Below are 22842 nucleotides of genomic sequence, written 5' to 3'. Positions count from 1 at the left end.
TGCAAGCTATGTTGATGCCAATTTTTCTCTTATGCAGTGTTATCCCCTCCCTAAAGCATCTGTTTTGACTCAGAGGACACACAGGTACACAGAGCTGTCCAAGGATGCTCATTTGGGACGAATATGACTTTGAAAAGAAAGTCCGAATTGTTGATGGGTTTCCATTGATTTCAGGGAGAGCACAATCAGTCTTGTGCTTGGTGTTTGCACACATCCCAGCCTTAGAGGACAGGAATGCTTATTGCCTTTTACCTCTCTGTTTTGGGGAGATGCTAGCTGCACAAAATTCAGAGGGTAAATGGACTCCGTGTTTCTGGTCACAGGTATGCCACAACGAAGCCACGCTTGCTAGGGAAGGCCAGTCCAGCCATTCCTTTGCTAAAGAGCATCTAGCACCTCCCTGTCTTGACGGCCTTCCTTTGTGCTTTCAGGTGGTTTTAGATGGAGCAGTGTCCTCTCTGCAGCTTTCCAATTTGACCTCGTACACGGAGTACCTGGTGTCGGTGTTTCCTATTTACGACACGGTTGTTGGGGATGGGCTGAGAGGCGTCACCTCCACATGTAGGTCGTGAGTAGAGAGAATCTTGCTGGTGCATGGTTATGATAAGTGAACAAAGCTCTTTCTTTGCAACCATCTCAGACCGGAGCCTGGCATTGTATTTCCCCCCCCCTCCCTCAAGTTCAGTCTGTCTACAGCTATCTCTGACCACACAAGACCTTGAGCAACCTGCGCTAATTTGGTCCTGACTTGAGCAGAAGGTTGTACCAGAGACCTTCAAAGGTCTCTTTCTACCTCCGTCATTCTGCAAAGGAGACCACTGTGTTGAGCTTGCCCTGACAGGGTAGTAAGATACAATACTGGAAATATCTTGCAACCCCTTGCTACTTCTTTATCCCTGGGGTCCAAATGAATTATGCCTGTTCTCTGTGAAGTGGCAGCTCCACTCTGTTAGATGTGGGGTAGATGTTCCACCAGCTTGCAGTAGCCGTTGCAAAGCCAGGTCTCCTCTGGGATTTGAGCTGCTGCAGACCTCATACACTGAAGACATCTTTCTGCCTTGTTTTCCCCTTCAGTGCCTTTGTCTTCCCCTCGCTCCCTGCGTGTCTCTGAGCTGAGCCACAACAGCATGAGGCTGAGCTGGAAGGCAGCCCAGGGAGCCACACAGTACCTGGTGCTCTGCTCCGCAGCCCCCGACGGGGCAGAGGACTATACGGTGGAGGTAGAGTTCATGAGAATAATGATAATATCATTTTTTCTCTGTCTGGGATGAGTTTAGCTCCTCTCTAACCTTTGTAAATCAGTATCACGTGTTTAAAACAAAAAACTCCTCTCTAACCTTTGTAAATCAGTATCACATGTTTAAAACAAAAAAAAAAAAAAAAAAGAAAAAGAAGTGTCAGCATTATTGCCAGCAACATCTTTCATAGAAGATTTTTTTTTTTAATGATGTATCTCAGAGTGATTTGTAACTGTGAGGATTTCACGTGGGAAATTAAGGCACAGGGAGAGAACTGACTGCCTCATGGGGCCCTGCAAACCCAGGCTCTGAAATCACATCTTTGCAGCCCCAAATGTAACTGCTGTATCCTTGAGGCTGTACATAAATGTCGTCTCTGTGTTTATCTTAAAATGTTAATTGAAAATTTGTTAGGGCTGAACTCTAAAAGCAGGCTGACAACACTGCATAATAACAAAACAGTGCTTGATGAATGGAAGCCTTCTAAGAACCCTTTGTCATGTGTGCATTTTAATGAGCTATCTGGAGTACCTGTAGAAAGAGAATATGAATTTAAAAAATTAAAAAAATGTGGGGGGAACATATATTGCCTCTGAGTCAGATTCCCCCCCCGAATGCACAGAAATAGGAACCACTGAAGGATGATTTTCAAAACAGAGAAATTAATGCTTGTATTCTTCTTTCATTGTGCAATTGTGGTGTTTTTTTTTAAGATTCAGAGCATTTCAAGTGAGAGACCAATATTGAAAATTTTATTTTAACACATTAGGGCATTTCTGCAGTTACCTGACCTGCTCACTGTAAGAGAGCAGTGCTCTAAGGCTACGGGATGGCTGCAAAACCAGCATTAAAATGTTCCCAGCATTTTATAAAACTGTGCTGCATTGTGTGCAGGCTCCTGTAAGTCCCCGGGGTGCATTTCTGCAGCGAGGAGACAGCAGGAGGAGAGCTGTGGCCATGCTTTGTCAGCGGCAGATGGCAGCAACCGGGCTGCCATGGGTCTGCTGGCAGCAGGCAGCGCTTCTGCAAGAGCTTTCCATGTGGCTGATCGAAGCAGGGTCACATCTCTCAGATGCCCCCTAATCTGACCCAGAACAACACCACCATCATCCCTGTATAAGGGTCTTACCCCTCTGTAGACCAGGGTAGGAGAAGATGATGTGTAACGCTCAACGTGCTTGGTGTCCCTTGGGAAGAGAAGCAGAGCACTGACCACTCTAGACCACCTACCCAAGTGGTGAAGTCCCAAAGTGGAGAAGTCCCCTCATTGTGACCAAAGAGACCTTGATCTGTGTCTCTCTAAGGTCTTGCTCTGTTGAGGGCATTGGTGAGCACCTCAGAACTTGAACATCTCTCTGTTGACAGGTGAAGGTGGCCCAGCCTGAGGTCCTGCTGGATGGGCTGTCACCCAGCACGGAGTACTCTGTTGCGGTCTACGCCATGTACGGGGAAGATGCGAGTGATCCAGCCAGCATCCAGGAAACCACCCGTAAGTGCTGCTGCTTACTGAGTTGTTATTAAACACTTAAGGCAGGAGAGACGTGTTAAATGAGGTGCTTCCCATATTGTGCATGTGGCTTGTAAACACGCTGCCTCTTCCCTGCCTGATCTTAAGTGAATATTGGTCCTTGAGGGGATTTCTAATCACACGGTGAGCTGTGAAAAAGGAGTGATTTTCCCCTAGTAAGAGAACTCCTGAAAAATCTTTTCCCTGAGGTCTTTGTTGTTTGGAGAGAAAAAGGGGATTATTTGGCTGTTTCTTCACGTAAATGCCAGGTAGCCTTTCTGATGTCCTCAGGAATATGGTTTAATGATTTTTTTATTGCTTATTTCTTATTTATTTTTTTGTCAGAGTTAGGTTGATGGTTGGACAGATGATCTTTAAGGTCCCTTCCAACCTAGACGATTCTATGATTCTATGATTCTGTGTCCCAGAGACATGTAAAGTATTGACATAAAGTTAATATTTTCCCATACGGTGAATGAGTTTCTTAGTTCAAGGTGGGGTCATTTATGACCAGCAGGAGACAACTAGTTGCATTGTCATTGTGTGGCCTGTGCAACCTCAGAGGGCTGTCACTAACTGTTCTTGCAGTGGCCTTGAGTCCTCCCAGATACCTCAGCTTCTCCGAGCTGAGCCACGCATCTGTTCGGGTCAGCTGGGAGGCTGCATCTCCAGCTGTGAAAGCTCATCGCGTCGCCTATGTCTCTAGCAGAGGGAGCAACGCTGGGGAGGTGAGACCTCAGGGGGTTGGTGGAAGGAAAAGAAACTTGGGAGGTCGGATACTGCCCTGTTCTCCTTCAGCTGCATGGTTCAGGGATGGCTTGTGGGCACTTTGGATGCCGTTGCCACCCACAAGCTATCCCCTCTCCCCATGCTCCTCTCCTAATACTCATACAACTCCTTCACTGCAGGTAGAGGTTCCTGGCACTGCAACATCCACTGTCCTCAGACCTTTGTCCTCCCTCACCCAGTACTTCATCAGTGTCCGGTCTACGTATGATGAAGGGGACTCCTTTCCAATTACGGGCAATGTTACTACCTGTAAGTAGGGGAAGGAAATGCTTTTGGTACCAGTAACCGGTGACAGAACTGGCTTGTGTGTGTCTGGACTGGGATGTTTTGAAGACCAGACCCAATAGCTTGTGTCCAAAAGCCTTGCACAAACCCCAGATGACTGTTGTTCTTTGTGTGTGTAGTACATCCAACTGTGTTGTGTTTGAAATGGTTGGAAGGATTAAAGGAAAGAAGCAAATGAAGAAAAAGCATGATGTATTGCTAACCTCTGTGTCCTTGAGATCCCTCCTAGCCTTCTTCCCTTTACAATACTGGAGCGATACATGTCCTCTCCACAAATGAGATAGTCCTCCTTAATTAGGGTTTTATAAACAATTTACCCCTCTCTGTCCTGATGGCTGTTGTCATATGGGTCTGAAGAAGTGGAAGACAGGCCGGTCTCAGACATCTGCCTGGTTGATGTTTTGCTCCCCGACCATCTGCTCCCCACCTTGGCTCTGACAAGGCGCTGTCAGTGCCTGGGCTTCAGCTGGTTTTCCTTCTGCATCCCTCAGTAAAGGTCCCCCCACCACGGGCACTGAAGGTTACCGAGCTCTCTGGGAACAGCCTCCGACTGCAGTGGGAAGCTGTCGCTGCCTCCGACGTGGTTGTCTATCAGATCAAATGGAGCACAGTCAGTGGAGAGAAGCCTCAGGAGGTATGGACCCATGCACGGCTCTGGGGGGGCTGGCTTGGCTTTGTGCCTGCTTGGTGGATCTGAACTCACCTGCAAGAGTGGCACAGGGAGGTGTAAAACTGTTCAGGTTAATGCACTCATGAAATTTAACAAGCTTAAGGAGCCTGTGGAATAAGACAGGGTCTGTCCTGAGTCTGGCTCTGTTTGAGGGAGATGTCACCTTGAGTGCTGGAAGAGGGAGGGATGGTGGGACAGCACGGTCGGGGCCTTGCAGGCTCTGGGAAGATTGCAGAAGTGTTGTGGAAAATCTCAAGGATGACATTCAATAGGGACAAGAAGAAAGTATTAAGCTTAGGCAGGAATAATTAACTACAGGTATACAGGATGTAGAACAAATAGCTAAGAGGCAATTCAGTAGAAAAAGATCTGGGGTTGCGGAGACTCACCAGCCCCCAATGTCAAGTTGTTGCAGAAAAGACGAAGATAATACTCAAGTATTTATAGCTAGAGGTGTCACCTCTGAGACAGGTGAAGCAACTTTTTCTTTCCTAAGTGCTAGTAAGCACTAACTGCTTTTTGGGATACTGCCTTTCAAGAAGGATGAGGTCCAACTGAGGAGCACGCTTAGGAGAATGACTGGAGACAGAGCTGGTGCAGGGATGGAGCAGGTGACCTCTTCCATCTCAAGCCCCTGTTTTCAATATGAGTGCAAACAGCAGTGGGTTAAATACTGAAGTATCTCATAAAATGCTTCATATTTGGGCTGGAAAAGGGCTGTACTTAGGCTTCTGTCCCCAGCACATCTAAAAGCTGGAAACAGAGCAAAAGGGTTTCATGCTCAGGGCAGGTTGGCTCCTTGTGTCAGAGCATCACATTGCGATACTGAAGGAGCTGCTAAACACAACTGGGCAGCAGCACATGGGCATCTACTCTGCATTAATCAGGGCTGGAAATTCGCCTTTGCTTAGATGTTTGCAACCCCCAATGGTAGGCTTTGTCCCCAAAGCCCAGTGCTAACTCATTTGTGCCTACGGGCAGTCTGTGAGACAGACACTTGGACGGCATGAACTAGCTTGGGGATGCCTGGGAACTTGGCTGACTCATTTCTTCCCCTGCTGCAGCTCTCCATCGCTGGAAATGTGGCAACTGCTGTCCTGCCAGGCTTGCAGAAGAACACCGACTATAAAATATCCATCTGGGCCTATTACAAAGATGGTGCTCGAAGCGACACAGTTTCTGTTCAGCACAGGACCAGTAAGTGATCAGTGCTCGGTACCTAAAGCCTGGGGGTAATAAAGAGGGCACGGGATGCCTCAGAACCCATCACAGACCAGCAGCTCAGATCTGGTGATCTGCTCTGAAACCCCAAACCTGAATGTCCAAACATGGCCAAAAGTGTTTACTTTTCCATCTTAAAGTGTTCTGAATTTGTCCTGAGAAAAATAGGCTGGGGAAACACAGGCAGGGGGATGCCTTCACAATGTGTTGCATTCCCCCCCTGCTTTTGTGGAGTGTATTGATGCAAATTAATCGGCTTTTTCTCGGGTGTTGGGCTGAATGTGCTGCCTAATGAGAAGTTCCTGTTGGTAAAATACGGTCTGTTAAGGAGGGTGAGGATTTCGTCGGCTACGTCACTGCTGAGCTGTGCTTCATCTGAGGGCACTTAGAAAAATGAGAGCGAATCCTGCAGGCAGACTCTGCCTGGAAGCATTATCTAAATCTCACTTTGCACAGGCAGGATATGAGGTTAAAAAGTTGCACTTCCAGAGGTCCTCTTAATTAATATTGCTTGTGTAATGGCTTTGTTGGCAGTGAATGGAATACAATTCATTTGGCTGCAGCAGTCCTCTCCTCCATCTCTCAGCCTCCTTTGCAGAATAAACTAATTTAGGCTGCTGTTGAGCTGATGAAGCTCGGAGTAAATGACAATCTTGGAATAAGAAGCTCAGGTTTTATTAATAAGGATTAATAATAACATTTGTTTATAGAAAGCTACTTCAGGCAAGTACCTAGAAGCTGCAAACTGACAAGAAAAAAATAATAAGTGAAAGCATCCTACAGGTATATAATGGTAAAGGGACAATTGGAGCCGTTTAGAGGCTTTGGAGAATGAATGGCTACATTTTAAGCCATGAATTACAAAATGCCAGAGGAGCTCCCTCAGCCCACTGCAAATGGCATGTGATGGTCCCTTCTAGGCATATTAGAACAAGCTGGTCCTTGCTGGTGTGTGCACCCTGGTGGGACGTGGAAGGTAATTTGACTTCTGCTTGTCAGCTGCTGTCCTTGTGCAGGAACAAGGATGCCTTGGGGATGTCAGACTTTGCAGTGCTGCATGAAGAAAGGAAAGCACTCAAAGAAAGCGCTCCAGCAGCCAAACCTCTCCTAAGTCTCAGGGTGTGGGTGCTGGGGGTCAGTTTGCATGAGCAGTCAGGATGGTGCCATGATCTTCTCAGGGAGAATATTTGCATGTGCAATCAGTGTCTTTGATGGGGATTCTTTCTTTTTAATGTTTAAGGTGAGAGGTTCCCACAGGGGAGAAGTGGCCCAGGAGAAGGGGTGGATGATGATTTCCAGGAGGCAGGGCTGGTCTTGGCCACTTCAAAAGAAACTTGTGGGTTCCAGCAAATTGAATAAGGCTTGGGTGGTGGATGTATGGGAAGACGTGGCATTAGGCAGGACTCTGGGAAATTCTGGGATATGGTGAAACCTCAGACCTTTACTGTTTCAAACAAAAGCTGATGAAGCAGAGTTTCAAGCAGAGCTGATGAATGGCAATTTATTTAGCTAGAGCATGGCAATCTCATATGTTATCTGGAAAAACCCCAACCCCCTGGTTTGATTTTTATGAGCCTCTCTACCCCAACTTTCATCATAAAATGAAATTCTGGGGGCTGAAACACCAACAAAAACTGCTTAGTTCTCCTCAGGATGGCAGACTTTGGGTTGCAACCTGGTGAACAGCAGTGCAGAGCATGTGAGCATGTCTCATCCTCTTCTGTGTGAAGAACAAGCGAACAGTTTGGATGGGAGCTGCTGCTGAAGCTGGGCTGAGCCACCCTGGCTGACTTTGCACTGAAGTGGATTAGAAAGTGCTTATGTGCCCCATTCCTCTCACCAAGCTGTGCCAGATAAATGTCTGGAGCTGATAAATATCTTCAAGTTCTTTATCCAGGTTCTCAGTAAGCCCTTCCTGCCAGAGCATACATTGGAAATTAAAGGGATTGAAATGAAGGGAAGAAGCTTCAACCCATGGCAACAAGGGAAAAAAACATGACCTAAATAATCATTGCAGAGCAATATTTTGATGGAGCATTTGAAAATGTGCCTGTGATGCTGGTAACACCCAAGAGCAAGCAGCCTGGGATTCCTCCTGTGGAGGAGCAGAGGTTCAAGAGGTAATGGAAGGCACAGATGGTGTCCTCTCTGTCAGAGATGCTTCTTTCCTCCTGGGCAGCTTTGGGAGGTGACCTTTCCCCTGGCTGTCACATCCATGCCATCAAATTCTGCCAGGCCTGGAGGCTTTCCAGAATAAACCCAACTCAGAAGACTTTCCCTAAGTTTCTCTTTGTTCACTTAAACAGAGTCTTCACTTACCTCAGCTGAAGGAAACAGCCCATGCAGCAGTGCAGACGTGTAGCACAGCACTAATAATAGTGCTGTTGAAGTGACTTTACCTCCCACACTTGTTTTCTTCTCCACTTTACCTTGCGGTGATGCACAGCAACAGCCTCCAGCCTGATTCAGCTGCCAGCAAACTTGGTTCAGCTTCAGGAGAAGTAAGCTCGTTTTATGCAAAAAAGGGAAGGAGGATCAATGAGGACGCAAATGATCTTCATTCAGCCTGTGCTCTAAGGTCACCCTCGACTTTGCTGGGTGGGCAGAAGAGCCTTACAGGTAAAACTGCAGAATAGAAATCTCATAGCCTGGGTGTGTGTCCTTGACTGCCTTTAGGGCTCACCCATAATTTTTAGTCTCCTATCAACAAAATGTTCCCTTTTCCAAGACTTCTGTGCCTTCACACCACCATAGGTTCAAGGCCAGAAGCGTGCTTTTATGCAGAGCATGAGGCTGGTTGGAAATAAGCTCCAGGAGCAGAAGACCCCATGCTCTCGAGCCCCTTGTTTGAACAGTGGATGGATTTAGTCCACTCTGCCTTTCTCTTACTAACTCTCAGCCCTTGCTCAGAGAAATCACTCCAGCATAACAACCTCTGTTACCAGGTCCAGTCTGCTCCACAGCAGAACCCCTGAGAAAGAAATGCATTTACATAATTAAACATTACTTGGCTTTGGTATCTGACAAACCCTTTTCTGGGTGACCACAGCTCAGCCCGTCACCTGTTTGGGTTGCATCCATACCTCTCAGTGCAGGATCTGAAGAGGGAGAGTAGCTCAGGCACCGCACGTGCTCCCCTCCTCGAGGCTGTAGGTGTTGGTGTAAGAAGCACTAGACAAAACTGTTGTGTGCTGGCTGCTATGGGGTTTTTTAAAAATAATTTTAAAACAGAAAGAAAAAGATGGAAAAGGTTAGAAGTTATGATGGATTAACTTTGAAGGGTGATCCAGTTTTAACCAACACTCAAGGTATTTGTCCAGCGTGTCTCCAGATCTGTGATGAAACTCAATGGTAGTTCAGGTCTTTATGAAGGGTATCCTTTGGTGTTTGTCTGTGATGTATACAAAGGATCTCACAGTGGATGGATTTAGTCCACTCTGCCTTTCTCTTACTAACTCTCAGCCCTTGCTCAGAGAAATCACTCCAGCATAACAACCTCTGTTACCAGGTCCAGTCTGCTCCACAGCAGAACCCCTGCGAAAGAAATGCATTTACATAATTAAACATTACTTGGCTTTGGTATCTGACAAACCCTTTTCTGGGTGACCACAGCTCAGCCCATCACCTGTTTGTGTTGCATCCATACCTCGCAGTGCAGGATCTGAAGAGGGAGAGCAGCTCAGGCACCGCACGTGCTCCCCTCCTCGAGGCTGTAGGTGTTGGTGTAAGAAGCACTAGACAAAACTGTTGTGTGCTGGCTGCTCTGAGTTTTTTTTAGAATAATTTTAAAACAGAAAGAAAAAGATGGAAAAGATTAGAAATTATGATGATTAACTTTGAAAGGTGATCCAGTTTTAACCAACACTCGAGATATTTGTCCAGCGTGTCTCCAGATCTGTGAAGAAACTCAATGGTAGTTCAGGTCTTTACGAAGGGTATCCTTCGGTGTTTGTCTGTGATGTATACAAAGGATCTCTTTTCCTTGTGCTTCCAGGGCTCTTCTCTCCTTCCGAGATTTTTTTCCCAGGTCCTAGGATTTGAATTGTTGAATGCTTGAGTTGTACAGTGTTGTACTTGGTAAATCCTCACCACTCTGCAATCTGTTTTCTCTCTTGCCTGGTCCCAAAGGTGATGACTTCTGCTCTGAGTGTTGGTTAACAGCACTGCAGAGCCCTGAACCAGTCAGAAATGGGCTTGGAAGCAAGTGCTACCGGCCCTGTTTAGAGATATTACTACCTGCCCTTTATGCCTTTAATCCCTGCCACAGATTCCAGGAGCCCACCCACCAACCTCTTCATTGACTCCGAGACCCCCACCAGTCTCCAGGTCCATTGGACCCCTCCTGATGGCCGCATACAGCACTACAAAATCACCTATAACCCAGTTTCTGATGCTGGCGCTCAGCAAACAGTAAGTCTCCAGCTCTTTTGTAGGTGACAGGCACCAGCCCAGAGGGACACAGGGACAATTTAATGTCCAGGGGAATTCTGCTCCAGTTGGGCTTACCATAAGAATAGCTGGTTTGCAGGACTATGAAACCAAATCTCTTTCTCTGACTTGCTGGATGTTGCTTTATGAAGAAGACCTCCTGGCCTCTTTGTAATTAAGATATTTGTGTCTGTCACAGTTGCTAATAATACAGCTTTCTGCCCTCCCTGAACTGGGGTGGAGAATTCTTGGAGGCAGAGAGGCTGAGGATAAACCTACTGCCCCTCTGAGTTAGGGAGGTTAAACGTTAACCTTTTAAACCTCAGGTTTTCTACACAAACCCAGACTGGTTTCCATGTTATAAGACCCTTCTGACCTTCATTTGCATGGGGAATATTAGGTTCTTTCCATAGGTAAATGTTCTTCCCTTGGACATGGCCAGTCTGATGGCTTTCTTGGCTTGCTTTCACCATTGCCTGAGCCACTCAGGGATGCTGCCCTGAACCCTGCTGTCCCAGATCTTGTCACTAGAAACCCTCCATGTAATTCTGGTGTGTGAATAAGAGCTGTAAACGGGAAGCCTGCCCAAATGTTGGGCTCTTTTTCCACCCTGCTGTAGATTATGGCTTCTGGCAAAAGCAGCAGCGTGACCCTGCAGTCGCTGATGCCTGATCGAGCCTACAAGGTGATCGTTTCTGCCATCCACTACACGGGAGAGAGTGAGAGCACGTCCACAACGGGACGGACGGGTAAGTGTAACAGAATGTACATGTTCTTCATAACCTTCTATCCGTCAGTCTGTGGCAATCTCTACTGGGGCAATGATGTCCTTCCTTGCACTGAGTTGTGGCAAAGGCTAAGGTTTTGCTCATCAGCCTTGAGAAGGGAAAGTTCTGCCTCAACTTCTGCACTCCTGGGCAAGATTTGCAATTCCAAAATGACTGGGAAAGGCTGGTGACCAGCCTCTTCTCAAGCCAGGCATTGTCATCTTGACTAACAGACCTCACGCGTGCATTGCTTTCTCTTCCAGCTCCTGTGTTGTCTAAATTTCCTTCAATACGAGGATTTGTTCCGTCTAAAACCGAAGGTAAGTCACCTCCTATGAGGTATTGCTTTGAGTTGTTTTTTTTCTTTCAGCAACAAATCACATTGCGGGCTCCGCCGAGCAGGCAGGAGTGGGTATGTCGTTTCTTGACAGATGCCTCTGGGGACTGTCCAAGGACACCCAGAAACCACATAACTTCTGCAAATCCAACTCACTTAGTGAAAAGACTGATAGTGTTTTCAGAGGATCTCTGCACAACTTGGCCAAAACGGAGCAAAGGGAATAATGACATGTTTTAAATTAAAGCTCTCTGTAAAGTCCCTTATTAAATTTAATGAGCATATGTTCTCATGTGGTGATATCAAGCAAACTATGAAATGGATCAGCAAGAAATGTTGAATCAATGGGATTATAAAAGATTGTTAAGAAGCAAATAGTAGAATACAGATATTGTGGCATTAATGCCTTTCCCTGTCTATTTGAAATGATTCTAAACAAAACTTCAGTTTTAAAATCTATTGAGGGAAGCCATGAAGGAAGAATGAAGCAGATTAGATGAGAAAATTTTAGTTTGTACCCAGCAAAGAACGTACCAGACAAAGTTTTCAAGTGGCTTATTGGGGAAATCCACAGGTGTTCAGATCACAGTGGAAAAGTCCTATGAGTTTTCAAGTAGAAAACAATCCTCCCATAAGGTTGATGAGTCACCTTGTAGAGTTTAATATGGTTGTTTGGCTATGGTAGCTGAAAAGATAATAGGAGAAATATTAAATTCTGTGTGCTATATAAAGTAACTTTTTTGAAGAAGTAGAGATGATATGTAATAATGCTGAGAAAACTGTCGGGTGTGAGGTAAAAGACTCAAATATTGACATGTGACCAAATTATTGAGAGAAATGGTCTGACCGTGCAGGAGCGAATGTTTATTGTATTATGAATAACTGCATTTGGCTGGGATTTGGGGAGAAAAACAAAAAACAGAGAGAACAAGAAGACAGCAGGAATCCTAGGCTGGAAATTCTGGGGAAAAAAAAATCTTCAAAGCAGAAGTGCAAAGTACCAGTGTCAGGGATCCTTCCCCTGACTCTGACATGCTTTGTCTGAGCTGAGCCGTTGCCAGATCAAAGAGCTATGAGCAATCCAGGTGCCTTCAGCCAGGGAAGGAGGTGAGAATTACCAGGGATGCCAGTGAGAGGGACACTGGGCAAGGGTCAGAAGGAGCTCCCTGACTCGCAAGAAAGAGTATCAGATACCTGGTAAATGGGCAAGTTTATAGCCTGTTTATATCACTTGGGGGGGACTTCTTTTTATTTTTCTTTTTTCTTCATCGTACTTCAATTCGGAGTGATGTTTTGCATTTGGACAGTTGGTTGGCTTCTAGAAGGGGAAGGGAAAAAGCTACATATATCCTGTAGACATAAGTCAGATCATCCTGGATGCAGGACATCGCTGCACAACCAGGGCCTCGTCAAGCTCAAAGAGATGGTTTTGAGGCTCAAGTTCCAGAAACTGATTTCCACAGATCCCTTCATTAGTTTTATACCCAATGCTAGAGGAATTATGGTATGAATGTTTAAAGCTATGCATTAGGTTGAATAATTGAGGTCATGGCAACTTGTAAGTCTTTTGTGTTCTAACTCCTGGCTTTAGCAGACCCATGGCCATCAAGGTCATCAGTTTGGGTGCCCTTTCTTTCATGTGTATATTGATCATAAGAATGGCATTGAAACTCCTATAGCCCTAGGAATCTCAGGTGCCTTGGGGAGGGTAAGTCATCCCCTTTAAATTTTACATTTACAAAGTTAGGTATGGAAAATTGGAAGCTCTGTTTTTATGAAGAGGTATGAAATGGCATTGATGCAAGAATAGCAATAGGAAGGCTGTAATGAAGCCTCAATATAATGATTTGCTAGATTCTATTATACCGATGACCTAGAAAACCATTTATGAAATAGACCATCTTGTCAAGTGTCCTTGATTTTCAGGGACATTTCTCATTTTGCATCAAACGTTCCCTTTGTCCCAGCTCCATCTGGCATCCATGGCCTGGGATTTACATGGCAGCAGATAATTGAAAGGAGCATTCATGTGCTGTTTTCTAAAATATCCCCTCACCTGAGGCTTTTAAATGGAGAGTGCTCATAACCATGGTCCCTCACGTTCCAGCCTTTTCTCCTCTGGTTTTGTCTCCTGTCCTGTGGCATATTAGAGGATTCATCAAGGGAATTTCTGAAAGACAAACTGCAAGACTTAATCAAAACTCTTTGTGTTTCCCTAAAGAGTTCAAAAACCAAAATCTCAGGTTGAGGTACATATCTTTGCTGTGTGTATTTTGAGTTTCGGGTACAAAATCTGGCATTGCAGATATCCTTTGATATTTTACAATACCATTAATGTGCATTTTCTTGTAAAAGCAAGCACTGTTTAAAAAAAAAAAAAAAGTGTTTTGATGTCTGTTTTTAAAGAGGAACTTGCAGAACATGATGCTCTCTTGGATTTCATAGTGTAAGGTGCCAGGTGAGTTAGTTAAAAGAAAGCAATCAGAATGATGTTTGATGATGAAAGACAGTATTTTTATTTTTGTGATAGGCAAGCCAAGGAACAACCTTTATGTTTGTATAAACACAAATTCTCTCTCTCTCCATATATATATACAAGCAACGTTAAAGGCCAGACTCAGAATTAAGCTGTAGAATATTCAAAGTTTTGCTGTGTTTTTCCATTGCTCTGCCTAGAGGAACTGCATTCATTTTGCTTCCATAACCTCCTACTGTCTTTTTTTCCCCTAATTTTTTTTCCCTTTAATTTTTTTCTCACAGCCTGCCCCACCATCAGCTCCACAGAAGGCTCCGTACGAGGTACAGTATCTTATCAAGCCCCAACGGTGCTCTGCTGTGCACATGAAAACACCACCTGGTCTTGGCTTTTGAGAAATGTGCAAGAGCTGAGCAGGGATAAAATGATTTCTTTGTCTTGAGGGACAGGGAAGAAGTCTGAGAATTGAAATAGGAAAATATTCTTTATCAGGTAGAAGGATATTTTGCGCTCACTGAATTAATATGCCCTGGCTGTTCTACCAATCCGTGCTCTTAGCTGTTAGTGCTTAATGCTGGGATTTTCACTGGCCATAAGGAAGCTGGGCTTCAAACGCCTGCTTCAACGCTCAAGCTTCATTTTCAGTCTTTACACTAGAATATTTCCTGCATGTTTTAAAGTAAGTGCCGGTGCCAGAAGCTCCGTATCAGAGATAAATGGCTCTCAAGTAGGTAATTTCCTTTGGCAAACTCCCTAGAATTCTTGGAAAATGGAAAAAAAAAATAAATAAGCATCACCTTTGACCAACCCCCAGGCAAAATTAGAAACTCCAGCCAAGAAAATGCAGAAGATTGTAAACGGTGAAGGGGTGAGGGAATCCACACTGAAAGGACATGTTGTAATGAAGTTGTTGCCTTTCCATTTCCTTCATCCCAGCCTGCTGCAGACTCAGATAAACTGAAAAAAGAATCCCAATTGCAAGATCTTGTCTTACTGAACAGAAAACTGAAATGAGAAAATGATTAGGAGCTTTAATGATGAGCTGGGAGAGCGAAATGAAGCTGGACGAGCTAGGGAGGTGATGTCGGAGATGTCAGGGGAGAATCTCTGGAGACCACATAAGGCAGTTCACCCCTGGGTGTCTCGTGAATATAGAGAGAAATGGAAATGCTCATGTTTTAGAGGTCTTTCTTAATTTTTGTAACTCTTACATATAGGGAATTTCAGAGCAGAAATAATTCTTTCTCCCTGCTAGCAATTACTGGACTGATTCTATGTCTTTTGAAGATTATATATTTTTGCATCTAGTTGAAAAGGAGAAATAGTTGGAGTAACTTAATTCTCATTTGTTTTTCCTTCTGGAGATTTGAACACACGACTGTGAAAGTCTCCATCTTTAGTCTACTCCTCTTTAAGAGGAGAAGATTACAGCAGATGTGTGCCGAGGGCACAGACACAAAGTGTTCTCCTTGGCTGCCACTGGTGGAGTACACTCCAAGTTTCCAGTCAGCTTGCACAGCCGTGCTGATGTCCATGTTGCCATGGCATTTTCTCCTATTGCCACACTAGTTAGAGGCTAATTCTACCCTCTCTGCCATCACACTTTATTTACGCTCTTTTCTAACCACTTACATGTCTGTTTTTCTTTCTCTGTTCTAGGATTTGATATGATGGAAGCTTTTGGCTTGGTGGAGAAGGAATACTCCTCCATTAAAGGTGTAGCGATGGAGCCGTTCATATTCAGTGGTTCCCGTACCTTCACCCTCTTCAGAGACATCCAGCTCACCCAGAGGACCAGGTGGGAGCAGAGCTGTGACCAGCATCACCTTCACCATTGGTCTTGGGCATACACATTAGCTATGGTCACAGCAAAGGAAGGTCACTGAGTCGTGGATGAATGATGCAGCCCCACTGGCAGCTTCAAAATGAAATGATAAAGATGATGAGCTAGATCAAACCGTAGGTAGACTGAAAAGATTGCAGGAGTATTTTTCCTTAATATATTAAGAAATTAACCTCTGGCTTGCCTCAAGATAAGTATGGAGTATGTCACAGAAGTTAAGGGGACATAACAGGGTATTCATTACATTTTTTGTGCAGCCAAACATTTTCACAATGAGGTTTTTCCTTTTTTCCAGCAGTGTTAGTTGCTGTGATGGACGTGAGATCATGTCATGTGTGGACACTGCACCTTTCTTTAGGCATTCTGTCCACAAACACGTTTGGTGATGGCAGTTTGAGGTCACATTTTTATCTTCCATCGCTTCTCACAGCATCTCTGGTTTGAAGACAGATCTTTTCTTTAGAAAATATTTGCCTCGTAGCTGCTCTGGGCAGCTTGGTCCTTATTGATGAGAGGGAATAACCACTGACTCTGGGTTGTGACTTGACCCTGTTTCGTTGTGTACAAGGCTTTGCCACAGGGTCCCAAGGGGGCCAGGCAGCTCCCGTGACCTCATCCATTTTTTACGATTATAAATCAGGAATGATCTGACTCCTGACATTTAGCGCTACTTTGCTTAAAGGCTAATTATTGAGGCACTGGCTCAGCTTAATCTTAGTTAAAGAAGCAAAGCTTCTTAGAGTAAACAGAGTGGGGGAGATTCAGAGAACTCTTTGGTTTAAATACTCGGAAAATTATGGGCAAATCCCTTTGTTCAGCTGGTACATATGCCTTGCAAGGACATTGCTCCTTCAGAAACAGAGAGAGAAATAAAAACTTGACATTAGTTATGAATCAATCCTGAAAAGATGTTTGGTGAGTTGTGTATATGTCCGTGCAAATGTGTCCTGTTGCAGATTACGGATGCATTTCAGGCATAACCAATATGACCTTCCCCGTTGCCTTCTCTCCTCCGGCCACCGCTCCTGCCCATCGTGCTCTGGTGGGTTTGGCAGTGGCTGGGGATGGAGCTGGGTGGTGCCAGCAGCATCTGACGGGCATCACTGCGTGGTTGTGGGCTCCAGCTCTGAGCCCAACTTCTGCAGCTGGAACGTGGGGACCCACAGGGACGTTTCTGTGGGCTCTGTGCTTATCCCTAAAGGACACTTATACTGATTTATCCCACGCTATGTGATGACTATTCCTCTTTCTTGAAGAGGAGACTTGGGGGGTGTTTTAGAGCCTGGCAAGGATGTTTAATAAGCTGCTGCTGGGCTCTATTTTGAAAAGTGTTAAGGCTGAACTCTCTGTGTCTTGGCATTCCCCAAGGCGTCTCTGGCACTGATGGACTGACACTGACTGCTCTCCCTGGCACCAGGGGAAGGCCCTCGAGGGCTCATCACTCTGCACAGGCTCCAACAGCCTGAGAGTGATGAACAAAACAGGGGCCAGGATCTCTCCTGGCAAATCATGCTCAACTCCCAGGTGTGAGTCCTGTCCATAGGATGTTCCCTGCTGGCTCTTGCTGCTTAAAGCCACTGATGGGTGCTTGACTTGTCTCGTTCCAGTGATGTCCACCTCTTCACCATCCCACCTGAGCACACCATCAGCATCCTCCTGCGCCTCCTGCCTGAGACCCCCAAGGAGCCCTTTGCCGTGTGGCAAATAACAGACGAGGACTTCCAGCCCCTCCTCGGTGTTAACCTTGACCGTAAGGTTTCTTGTTGAATACGTTAAATTCAGGTATTTGCATTCATTTCTGCGAGCAGCAGAACTCATTTTGTACTCACTTGGAAAGTCTTAATGGTGTCATGTTTTTGTTATACAGCGGCAGTTTTGAGGAAGTTTTGTTTTTGCTGCCAACCTTGCATTTTAAATGCTTCTTAGTGCAATCAAAAGACATATTTTAATTTCTATTCTACTTGTATAATAATCTTTGTTTTCACATTTTATTTTGAACTGTTTAGAATTATTTCCTTATAACAGATGAAGTCTTTCACCATATTTAAGCCTATTTATTTACTATTGTTCAGTAATAGGTGGGTGAAATCAATTTCTATTTTAATTCTAAGCTGTTATTTGTCCTATTTTTCCTGTAGCCAGTAAGAAATCCTTGACCTATTTCAATCATGACTACAAGGCTGATTTACAGGAAGTCTCCTTTGACCAGCAGGAAGTGAAGAAGATATTCTATGGGAGCTTTCATAAGGTCCTTATCACGAGAGGGAGAAATGTGGCTCATGATCTCACTCCAGGCTGAGAGTATAATGCCATCAATGTGTATTGTTCAAAGTGAGGAGTGATTATACAAACGCTTTGCATCCAGATTGCTGGGGAACTGGCGAAGCTATTTGATATGCTGAGGTTTATGATTGTAAAGCATTCAGGTTCATCCCTTGTTCAAAATATGATTCCCACTTATTGATTTCTTTCCTTTCCCTGTAGAAACTCCAAAGCTGAAGGGTTTTTAGGTCTTAATAATCAGGAAAAAAATTGAAAAATAAAAAATATAATAATAATTCGGGATTTTGGTGACCATTTAGTGCTGGAAGGCAGGAAAAAAAATAAATCTAGCCTCATGAGAAAACCTCATAAAGGATTTTTTTTTGGCCATGTATGTCCTCAAAGCAAAGGCTTTCCACCCAAATGAGCAATGAGCACTTTCTATCACTATCTGTAGGCAGTTTCATTATTCAGCTAGTTCTGAAAAATGAATTATTTAATAACATGACTCCAGAAAGGGTTCTCCCAAGGAGAGGTGAGGGGAACACTGGGGAAAAGTGCAATGTTCCACAGCAGACACAGCATATACTACAATTTATTCCTGAGCCCCCTTGATCCATTTGCTCATTAAAACCACACCACTGGTCAGAGCAGCAGTCTGGGAGTTGGGCAGAAGGTATTACTGCCTTTAAAACACTCCCTGATCTCATCATGGAGCTCCAAACCCTCCTCTTTCCACCTGCTGCTCAGGTGCGTGTGGCCGTGAGCCACTTCAAGATCACACTCTATCTGGACTGTAAGAAAATAGCGGAGAAACCTCTCAACACCCTTGGCAGCATCTCCACCGCTGGCTTCATCATGCTGGGAAAAATCACCAGGACCAGAGGACCCAGGAGCGGGTCTGCATCGGTGAGTCCCTCGCCTTTGTTTTCCCTGCGCTGTCGGAGAGTGGGGAGGCTTAAATTTGGAGCTGGCTGGGGTGGGCAGATGGGGAGGAGTGCCATCTCGCATCGTTCTTGCTCTGAATGCCTCCACACGCCGCTCTGACGCACGACCATGTCCTGATCCCGCTGATCTCTGTGGTTTTAATGAGCTTTCCTGGCGCCGTGTTTCTCCCCCTCGCCTCCCACCGCTCTTTGAGGTCTGTGAGCAGCAGCGTGAGCGTGTCCCCAACGTGCCTTCAGCTGGCAGCATCAGCTGGGGACCGGGGAAGCACAGATCCTGCACTAGGATGCTGGAGCAGACAGGAGGTTTTGGGGAATTGTTTCTGCCAGGGAAGGTTGAACACATCGGACCCCACTGAGGGGCGTCAGGAAATGCTGGTGACTGAAGGCAACAGGGCTGGCTGCACCTCAGCCTCCAGCGTGTTTGGCCTTGCCTATCTGCATGCAAATGGTAGGAGAATAATCTTTAGTATAGAGGAGGACCCAGGAGCGGGTCTGCATCGGTGAGTCCCTCGCCTTTGTTTTCCCTGCGCTGTCGGAGAGTGGGGAGGCTTAAATTTGGAGCTGGCTGGGGTGGGCAGATGGGGAGGAGTGCCATCTCGCATCGTTCTTGCTCTGAATGCCTCCACACGCCGCTCTGACGCACGACCGTGTCCTGATCCCGCTGATCTCTGTGGTTTTAATGAGCTTTCCTGGCGCCGTGTTTCTCCCCCTCGCCTCCCCACCGCTCTTTGAGGTCTGTGAGCAGCAGCGTGAGCGTGTCCCCAACGTGCCTTCAGCTGGCAGCATCAGCTGGGGACCGGGGAAGCACAGATCCTGCACTAGGATGCTGGAGCAGACAGGAGGTTTTGGGGAATTGTTTCTGCCAGGGAAGGTTGAACACATCGGACCCCACTGAGGGGCGTCAGGAAATGCTGGTGACTGAAGGCAACAGGGCTGGCTGCACCTCAGCCTCCAGCGTGTTTGGCCTTGCCTATCTGCATGCAAATGGTAGGAGAATAATCTTCAATATAGAGGCTCTTTTTCAGCTGCTACTTGAAAAAAACACCAACCCAAACACTTACCTGCAGGCTCTTTTTCAGCTGCTACTTGAAAAAAAAATCCAACCCAGACACTTACCTGTGGGTATGACCTCACCCACGGGGAGACGGCTCCCTGCGAGGAGAGAATAAGGGAAATTTTGGGCTTGGTGTCACACCCTGTGACAGCCCAGTGCACGGTCCTGAGGGCAAAAACACCCATGTATGCCATCGCCTGGATGTCTGTTGTCAGACTTACTCCACGAAACAGGAGTGTTAGATATGTGCAGAATAAGGGACAAGTTCTCCCAAAGTGCTTGTGGGACTGCAGAACCCCATTCACTGCTTACGTGAAGCTTTTACTCCATGGCTCTGCTTTTAGATCCAGGAGTCCAGGGGCAAGCAGTGCACTGGTTGAGTTATAACTCCCCTATCCTCAAAGCAAAACCAGTTTGTGCCACCTGCAGAGAGAAGCAGAGGTCTGGGATATACCAGGGAAAAAGAGGACATTGGAATTGCCTGTAAGACACAGGGTATAACAAACCAGGGGTCAGTGCTATTCAAACAGTATTTGCTTATTTCCTAAGTAAATTCTGCAGCAAATTGATGACAAGCCTGTGCCCAACAAGGCAGGAATCTGTGCTTTCCTTGTCCCTTCCAAATTCTCCCTGCCAGCAGCTTAGCTAGACAGACCCAGCTGAGTAATGAGCAGCTTTGTGCTGTCCCTACTCCTGTTGCCTTTCAAGCCCAGCAAAGCTTCACGTTTTCCACAGCTCTGCTGCCCTTGAGAAGACAGAGTGTCTCATTACTGGGTATCATGGAACCTCATTTAATTTAAGATAACTTTAAATGCCACTTGATCTACGGGGCTCATCTATATCTGTGTGCTGCGTGTTGCACTCCCTGGGCTGTGCAGCTTGCTCGGTGTTAAGTGCATGGAGTGGAAGAAAAAAAAAAGAAAAAAAGATGAGAAATGGTGTCAAGGAAAGAAAAAAAAAGATCTCTGCCTCATTATTTTGGTTTGGCTTTGTGCACTGTATGCTCCTTTGTTAATGGGAATGGGAAGATGTGGAAGTTTTGAAGGATGTCGTGAGAGAGACAGGTTGGGGATTCGTGGCAGGAGACCACATCTATCCTGGGAAATGCTGCTGCCACGTTTACTCTTATCTCCACGCCCCTCAGGGGAGCAAAGCCAAGTTTGCTTTTACATTTTGGTGAGGCTGAAGCCCAATTACTTGAGAACCTGCTGCAAGGATTGTGAGTAAATTGGACACTTGGCTTTTGCTGGTGTGAAGCTGCTCGTTGGGTTGCTCAGTGAGAAGCAGAGACCCGAGGGCTTGCAAAGCACTCAATGGCCAGGGGTACTTTTCACACTGTGGCTTTTTTGGGGAGAGTTACAGTTGGGACCACAGGGAGGAGTCCTGTCAAATCATCACTGAGGATTATTTTTAGCACTTGAATGTCACGAGATTTGGTGACGGACCGTGTGTGCCAACGCTATTTTCCTGTCAAACTCCCTTTTTCCTGCAGTTCCAGCTGCAGTCGTTGCAGATTGTGTGCAGCAGCGTGGGGGCAGAGGAAGACAGATGCTGTGATCTCCCTGCGCTGGTAAGACAAGAGGGACCCACTCTGCTAATTGACATGAAGCTGGGGATGATGGAACAAGTCCATGGCACAGAACTGACACCACAGATGATTTTGATAGACTCAAGAGGGAAACCATTTTTTTCCCCCACTTTTCTCTTGGGAATAACATCTGTGTGTTTGTTAGTGAAGTGAACAAAACTGTGTTTGCTTCAAAAGGACAGAAAACTCCAAATCCTGGTGCAGTTTATATCCCTCCTGTCATGAACTCATCTGTGACAGCAGCCCTGACAGTCCTACAGCTTTGCTGCCACCTCAGCCCTGAGTCACAACATCCCCCTCTTCTTCCTTTCAAGTTCTCTTCTCAACACAGAAAGTTGCTTTGTGGGTTGTATAAATACTTAGCAAGGAGAAAATTATCTTCCAGTATGTGTTACACAAATTTCAGGCAGGGCTGGTTCATGGTTTTTTTTGGCTAAACTTACTTATTATTTAAGAGAAAAATAAAGCACTCAATTTCTCACAAAAATCTCTCGGTGGAGTAGAGAAAATTTCTGCTTTTCTCCAACCAAAAAATTAAATTTTGAAACACTGTAAATGTTATCTGTGATCCATCCTGCTCTGGCTGTGAAGCTGCTCATGCCACTTTGGATTGTTTTTGTTTCAGAGGGATGAGGAGACCTGCCCTACCTTAGCTCCTGCCTGCTCTTGTACTTCTGGCCGCCCAGGCTTGCCAGGACCTCCAGGGCCCCCTGTAAGTTCACCCTTCCATGCAGTGTATTGCACACACTGGTGTTGCTTCATGTTGTTTGGGCATGTCAGGCATTGAGGATAACGTTCCTGGGGCTCCACAAAGTTGTAGAATCATAGAATCATTTAAGTTGGAAAAGACCTTTAAGATCCTTGAGTCCAATCATTAACCTAAGTCTACCAAGTCCACCACTAACCCTTGTCCCTGAGCGCAGCATCTACATGTCTTTTAAGTACCTCCAGGGATGATGACTCCACCACTTCCCTGGGAAGCCTGTTCCAATGATTGACAACCCTTGTGGTGAAGAATTTTTTCCTAATATCCAACGTAAACCTCCCCCCAGTGCAAGTTGAGGCCTTTTCTTTCATCCTATCTCAGGGAGCTTTGATGTCCCCCTTGTGCCAGGCCAAGGCTGAGAGGTGTCCTTGATGTTTCAGATGTTGATGAAATGGGGAGATGGGGAGTTGGCAACGCAACAGCTGCAGCTGGGAACAGGCTGAGCAGTTCCTAGTGCCACGTTAAGCCCCTTAGGAGAGGAGGATGGATCACCCTTAGTGCTTGCAGAGATTTCAGGGATTAGAGGCTCTGAAACTCTTTGTAAATGAAAAAAAATCCCCCCACAAAATCTTCCTATCTGGTTTCTGTGTAAAGTAGTAGTCTTAAAAGTGTCTGTGTGGGTGGGAAGTGTAAGGAGCAAGGGGAGACTGCAATACTTACTGTC

General features: G+C 45.7%; 1 protein-coding gene across 1 annotated transcript in view; it reads left to right on the top strand.

Moving 5' to 3' along the window:
- The window catches only part of COL20A1 (collagen, type XX, alpha 1), a 49904-nt gene that overhangs the window by 15799 nt on the left and 11263 nt on the right, over positions 1–22842 (top strand). Inside the window, exons 12-28 of the mRNA XM_014955586.1 lie at positions 432–561; positions 1075–1220; positions 2604–2727; positions 3334–3473; positions 3654–3783; positions 4311–4453; positions 5554–5686; positions 9978–10120; positions 10758–10887; positions 11169–11225; positions 14003–14041; positions 15378–15516; positions 17169–17311; positions 17700–17809; positions 18574–18732; positions 21317–21394; positions 22038–22124. Of these exons, the coding sequence (XP_014811072.1) occupies positions 432–561; positions 1075–1220; positions 2604–2727; positions 3334–3473; positions 3654–3783; positions 4311–4453; positions 5554–5686; positions 9978–10120; positions 10758–10887; positions 11169–11225; positions 14003–14041; positions 15378–15516; positions 17169–17311; positions 17700–17809; positions 18574–18732; positions 21317–21394; positions 22038–22124 (2031 nt within the window). The remainder of the gene's footprint in view (positions 1–431; positions 562–1074; positions 1221–2603; positions 2728–3333; positions 3474–3653; positions 3784–4310; positions 4454–5553; positions 5687–9977; positions 10121–10757; positions 10888–11168; positions 11226–14002; positions 14042–15377; positions 15517–17168; positions 17312–17699; positions 17810–18573; positions 18733–21316; positions 21395–22037; positions 22125–22842) is intronic.

This window comes from Calidris pugnax, unplaced genomic scaffold (assembly GCF_001431845.1).
Source record: "Calidris pugnax isolate Ruff unplaced genomic scaffold, ASM143184v1 scaffold50, whole genome shotgun sequence".
Classification (NCBI taxonomy): domain Eukaryota; kingdom Metazoa; phylum Chordata; class Aves; order Charadriiformes; family Scolopacidae; genus Calidris; species Calidris pugnax.
Note: the sequence above shows the minus strand (reverse complement) of the source record. Positions and strands in the feature narration are given on the sequence as shown.